The sequence below is a fragment of the Solanum tuberosum genome, unplaced genomic scaffold (genome assembly GCF_000226075.1).
Source record: "Solanum tuberosum cultivar DM 1-3 516 R44 unplaced genomic scaffold, SolTub_3.0 scf00817, whole genome shotgun sequence".
Lineage (NCBI taxonomy): Eukaryota > Viridiplantae > Streptophyta > Magnoliopsida > Solanales > Solanaceae > Solanum > Solanum tuberosum.
Genome location: NW_006239732.1, coordinates 18012 through 24904, shown reverse-complemented (window position 1 = coordinate 24904; position 6893 = coordinate 18012). Strand labels below are relative to the sequence as shown.

Here is a 6893-nt window from a genome sequence, read left to right as displayed (position 1 = left end):
AACTATTATTGTAAGCAAACTCCGCTAAAGGCAAAAATTGATCCCACTGACCACCAAAGTCGATCACACATGCCCGCAACATGTCCTCAAGAACCTGAATAGTCCGTTCAGACTGACCGTCCATCTGAGGGTGAAAGGATGTACTAAGATCCACCCGAGTGCCCAACTCCTTCTGCATAGACCGCCAGAAATGAGATGTAAATTATGTGCCACAATTTGAAATAATAGAAATGGGAACCCCATGCAAACGAACTATCTCTTGGCTAACTTCTCTGAATTATAGGTAGTCTGAACTGGTACGAAGTGTGCAGACTTAGCCAATCGATCCACGATGACCCATATAACACCAAACTTACCCAATGTACATGGAAACCCTACCACAAAGTCCATAGCAATACGCTCCCACTTCCACTCAGGTATGGGCATTCTTTGAGTTACACCTCCAGGCTTTTGGTGTTCATACTTTACTTGCTGGCAATTCAAACACTGAGATACAAAATCTACAATGTCCCTCTTCATACGACACCACCAATAATGTTGTTTCAAGTCACGATATATCTTAGTAGCCCCCGGATGAATAGAGTACCTCGAGCTATGTGCCTCCTCCAAGATCAGTCTAGTCAAATCACCTGTCCGAGGAACACAAATACGATCTTTTATCCTCAAAATGTAACACCCCAAAAAAAATTGAGCTAAGACTTGAACCGTTCTTCGTAGTGAGTGAGATTTTACCAAGGAATTAAAAATTTCTTAAGTGTTAAGGTCACTAGATGTAGCACCTTAAGTTCCAAGAAGAACCAAAGAGAAAAGCAATCAAGTCATTCCTAAGTTTTTCTTAAGTTTTGGGTCAACTTCAAACGACAATAACTCCTAGTACACGATGTTTTAGGTGAGCTAAAGGATATTAAATTAAAGCCCTTCGAGTCCTCTTTCCAACGCCACTGAGTTTGCTAAATTTCGAGCTCTGAGTAAAAAGTTATGACTGATTTACTAATGACGCCCAAACCTGGCAGCAGCTCCGCGATGGCTCCGCGTTACGGAGCCAATACGGACCTCACTGCCGGCTGAAAAATCATTCAGACTCCCAGCTCGTTTTATTTATCTCTTTAGGAGTATTTTAGTCCTAAAAACCCTTAGGAAGTCATCTAAATTGCCCTAAACGCGTAGAAAATCAGTTTTTTTAAATCAAACCCTCTCATCCACTCCAAAAATTGTAACGCCAAGGAGTTCAAGAAACGCTAAGGCTAGGGTTCTTCTTCCAAGATTTTCCTTCAAGATCTTCAAGAAAGATGGTTCTTTCAGGTATGTAAGCTTCCATACCTACACTACATTAATGTAAAAACAGGTCTGCACATTAGATCTTTTGAAAGATAATTATACATAATAAGTCTTTGCTATAATGATTGAGGTAGCACAAACTTCACATCTTTTTCTATCTTAATTGTTGTCTTAAATATTATAACATGGGTATTTTTCGGATGCAGGAAATTACTAATCAAGAAAAAGTTGAAGTTGATGAGTACAAAGAGAGAATTAGGAAAATAATGGTGGAAGCTCGCGAGGGTAGTCTACAAAAACTTGTGTTGATAGACGCAATTCAACGATTGGGAGTGGCATATCATTTCCATAATGAAATTGAAACACTCATTCAAAACATTTTTGATGCGTCCCAACAGAATGATGACAACCTTCACGTTGTTTCTCTTCGATTTCCATGTTATCATTAATTCCAAAAGGAAAAAAGATACTATCCTATCTAAATTACTTGTTATTGTTTTTAGATGAAAAAGTTGGTGAGAGCCTATTTTAAGGAAGCCCAATGGTTGAACGATGATAACCATATTCCAAAATATGAGGAACACATGAAGAATTCACTCGTAAGCGCTGGTTATCTGATGGGATCAACCACTTGCTTGGTCGGTATGGAGGAATTTATATCCAAAGAGTCTTTTGAATGGTTAATGAATGGTCCTTCGATAGTTCGAGCTTCCTCATTGATTGACAGAGTAATGGACGATATTGTTGGACATGAAGTAAGTATAATAATATAATACTTCTCTATTTCCTTGATTGTAAAAGTAAGTATGTACGAAATGACTTGGATCTGAAACATTAATTAAGATTCAAAATTTCATCAAATGTAAATAAATGAAGCCTAATAGTGTCTCGACTTATCAAAAACAATAGTACTTCTTATTAGAGAATCTTTAAGTATTTTTAGATAAAATTTATACGTTTTAAAATTATAAATAAAAAAAAAATACTTCAAAGTCACAACAATCTATAGTTCAAAATAATTACAAAAGTTTCTAAAAATAATATGATTAAATAAACTCATTTAACTCTCTTAGTTGGTTTGTCTAAATGACTTGAAAGATTTTCTGTCCCTCCATTGCAATGATGACAGTAAAATGATACTACTAATAATAAAGAGGTAGAATGGTACACATAGAACTGCTAATAATAACGATAATAAAAAGAGAGAAAGAAAAAGGAAATAGTCCTAGTAGCATGAAGGAACACATATATTGTATGTATTGGATTTTCTTCAAATTCTTAAAAGTTAGTTAAGGAGCCTGCAATATAATACCAAAAATTGTTTAAAATGTGTATTATTTAGTTAAGAAGCCTGCAATATTGTCAGGACTCAAATTCACATGTCGTAATGGCACCTATGTTCTCAACCGATAGGTAAGCCAACCCCCTAATTTTACCACTTTTTAACTAAGTAATAAAGGTGAAAAGTAAACAATGAGTAGAATATCTCCAACACTAAATCCTTCATAAATATGAAATGCGGAAAAGCTAAAACACCACCCAAGAAATGGTGTCATAATTACAAGAGCTTCTAAAATACGGTGCAAGTTTGAAACTAAATAACAAGCCTAAACATAAGAGATATCATGTCTGAATGCTAAAACAACTGAATAAATAAAAGACAGAGGGAGGTGTGGGCTACGGAACAGCCAAGCAGCTCCCCACAACTGAGCTATCCCCGCTAATGAAAAAAATTGATCCCAATGACCACCAAAGTCAATCACACATGCCCGCAACATGTCCTCAAGAACCTGAATAGTCCGTTCAGACTGACCGTCCATCTGAGGGTGAAAGGATGTACTAAGATCCACCCGAGTGCCCAACTCCTTCTGCATAGACCGCCAGAAATGAGATGTAAATTATGTGCCACAATTTGAAATAATAGAAATGGGAACCCCATGCAAACGAACTATCTCTTGGCTAACTTCTCTGAATTATAGGTAGTCTGAACTGGTACGAAGTGTGCAGACTTAGCCAATCGATCCACGATGACCCATATAACACCAAACTTACCCAATGTACATGGAAACCCTACCACAAAGTCCATAGCAATACGCTCCCACTTCCACTCAGGTATGGGCATTCTTTGAGTTACACCTCCAGGCTTTTGGTGTTCATACTTTACTTGCTGGCAATTCAAACACTGAGATACAAAATCTACAATGTCCCTCTTCATACGACACCACCAATAATGTTGTTTCAAGTCACGATATATCTTAGTAGCCCCCGGATGAATAGAGTACCTCGAGCTATGTGCCTCCTCCAAGATCAGTCTAGTCAAATCACCTGTCCGAGGAACACAAATACGATCTTTTATCCTCAAAATGTAACACCCCAAAAAAAATTGAGCTAAGACTTGAACCGTTCTTCGTAGTGAGTGAGATTTTACCAAGGAATTAAAAATTTCTTAAGTGTTAAGGTCACTAGATGTAGCACCTTAAGTTCCAAGAAGAACCAAAGAGAAAAGCAATCAAGTCATTCCTAAGTTTTTCTTAAGTTTTGGGTCAACTTCAAACGACAATAACTCCTAGTACACGATGTTTTAGGTGAGCTAAAGGATATTAAATTAAAGCCCTTCGAGTCCTCTTTCCAACGCCACTGAGTTTGCTAAATTTCGAGCTCTGAGTAAAAAGTTATGACTGATTTACTAATGACGCCCAAACCTGGCAGCAGCTCCGCGATGGCTCCGCGTTACGGAGCCAATACGGACCTCACTGCCGGCTGAAAAATCATTCAGACTCCCAGCTCGTTTTATTTATCTCTTTAGGAGTATTTTAGTCCTAAAAACCCTTAGGAAGTCATCTAAATTGCCCTAAACGCGTAGAAAATCAGTTTTTTTAAATCAAACCCTCTCATCCACTCCAAAAATTGTAACGCCAAGGAGTTCAAGAAACGCTAAGGCTAGGGTTCTTCTTCCAAGATTTTCCTTCAAGATCTTCAAGAAAGATGGTTCTTTCAGGTATGTAAGCTTCCATACCTACACTACATTAATGTAAAAACAGGTCTGCACATTAGATCTTTTGAAAGATAATTATACATAATAAGTCTTTGCTATAATGATTGAGGTAGCACAAACTTCACATCTTTTTCTATCTTAATTGTTGTCTTAAATATTATAACATGGGTATTTTTCGGATGCAGGAAATTACTAATCAAGAAAAAGTTGAAGTTGATGAGTACAAAGAGAGAATTAGGAAAATAATGGTGGAAGCTCGCGAGGGTAGTCTACAAAAACTTGTGTTGATAGACGCAATTCAACGATTGGGAGTGGCATATCATTTCCATAATGAAATTGAAACACTCATTCAAAACATTTTTGATGCGTCCCAACAGAATGATGACAACCTTCACGTTGTTTCTCTTCGATTTCCATGTTATCATTAATTCCAAAAGGAAAAAAGATACTATCCTATCTAAATTACTTGTTATTGTTTTTAGATGAAAAAGTTGGTGAGAGCCTATTTTAAGGAAGCCCAATGGTTGAACGATGATAACCATATTCCAAAATATGAGGAACACATGAAGAATTCACTCGTAAGCGCTGGTTATCTGATGGGATCAACCACTTGCTTGGTCGGTATGGAGGAATTTATATCCAAAGAGTCTTTTGAATGGTTAATGAATGGTCCTTCGATAGTTCGAGCTTCCTCATTGATTGACAGAGTAATGGACGATATTGTTGGACATGAAGTAAGTATAATAATATAATACTTCTCTATTTCCTTGATTGTAAAAGTAAGTATGTACGAAATGACTTGGATCTGAAACATTAATTAAGATTCAAAATTTCATCAAATGTAAATAAATGAAGCCTAATAGTGTCTCGACTTATCAAAAACAATAGTACTTCTTATTAGAGAATCTTTAAGTATTTTTAGATAAAATTTATACGTTTTAAAATTATAAATAAAAAAAAAATACTTCAAAGTCACAACAATCTATAGTTCAAAATAATTACAAAAGTTTCTAAAAATAATATGATTAAATAAACTCATTTAACTCTCTTAGTTGGTTTGTCTAAATGACTTGAAAGATTTTCTGTCCCTCCATTGCAATGATGACAGTAAAATGATACTACTAATAATAAAGAGGTAGAATGGTACACATAGAACTGCTAATAATAACGATAATAAAAAGAGAGAAAGAAAAAGGAAATAGTCCTAGTAGCATGAAGGAACACATATATTGTATGTATTGGATTTTCTTCAAATTCTTAAAAGTTAGTTAAGGAGCCTGCAATATAATACCAAAAATTGTTTAAAATGTGTATTATTTAGTTAAGAAGCCTGCAATATTGTCAGGACTCAAATTCACATGTCGTAATGGCACCTATGTTCTCAACCGATAGGTAAGCCAACCCCCTAATTTTACCACTTTTTAACTAAGTAATAAAGGTGAAAAGTAAACAATGAGTAGAATATCTCCAACACTAAATCCTTCATAAATATGAAATGCGGAAAAGCTAAAACACCACCCAAGAAATGGTGTCATAATTACAAGAGCTTCTAAAATACGGTGCAAGTTTGAAACTAAATAACAAGCCTAAACATAAGAGATATCATGTCTGAATGCTAAAACAACTGAATAAATAAAAGACAGAGGGAGGTGTGGGCTACGGAACAGCCAAGCAGCTCCCCACAACTGAGCTATCCCCGCTAATGAAAAAAATTGATCCCAATGACCACCAAAGTCAATCACACATGCCCGCAACATGTCCTCAAGAACCTGAATAGTCCGTTCAGACTGACCGTCCATCTGAGGGTGAAAGGATGTACTAAGATCCACCCGAGTGCCCAACTCCTTCTGCATAGACCGCCAGAAATGAGATGTAAATTATGTGCCACAATTTGAAATAATAGAAATGGGAACCCCATGCAAACGAACTATCTCTTGGCTAACTTCTCTGAATTATAGGTAGTCTGAACTGGTACGAAGTGTGCAGACTTAGCCAATCGATCCACGATGACCCATATAACACCAAACTTACCCAATGTACATGGAAACCCTACCACAAAGTCCATAGCAATACGCTCCCACTTCCACTCAGGTATGGGCATTCTTTGAGTTACACCTCCAGGCTTTTGGTGTTCATACTTTACTTGCTGGCAATTCAAACACTGAGATACAAAATCTACAATGTCCCTCTTCATACGACACCACCAATAATGTTGTTTCAAGTCACGATATATCTTAGTAGCCCCCGGATGAATAGAGTACCTCGAGCTATGTGCCTCCTCCAAGATCAGTCTAGTCAAATCACCTGTCCGAGGAACACAAATACGATCTTTTATCCTCAAAATGTAACACCCCAAAAAAAATTGAGCTAAGACTTGAACCGTTCTTCGTAGTGAGTGAGATTTTACCAAGGAATTAAAAATTTCTTAAGTGTTAAGGTCACTAGATGTAGCACCTTAAGTTCCAAGAAGAACCAAAGAGAAAAGCAATCAAGTCATTCCTAAGTTTTTCTTAAGTTTTGGGTCAACTTCAAACGACAATAACTCCTAGTACACGATGTTTTAGGTGAGCTAAAGGATATTAAATTAAAGCCCTTCGAGTCCTCTTTCCAACGCCACTGA

General features: G+C 36.7%; 1 protein-coding gene across 1 annotated transcript; it reads left to right on the top strand.

Moving 5' to 3' along the window:
* The first annotated feature begins 1463 nt into the window (after positions 1-1463).
* Positions 1464-5025, top strand: LOC107059086 ((E,E)-germacrene B synthase-like). Its single transcript, XM_015305497.1, has 4 exons — positions 1464-1694; positions 1782-2033; positions 4459-4668; positions 4756-5025. The coding sequence occupies exons 1-4, from the start codon at positions 1464-1466 to the stop codon at positions 5023-5025; spliced, it is 963 nt and encodes a 320-aa protein (XP_015160983.1).
* Positions 5026-6893: the final 1868 nt, after the last annotated feature.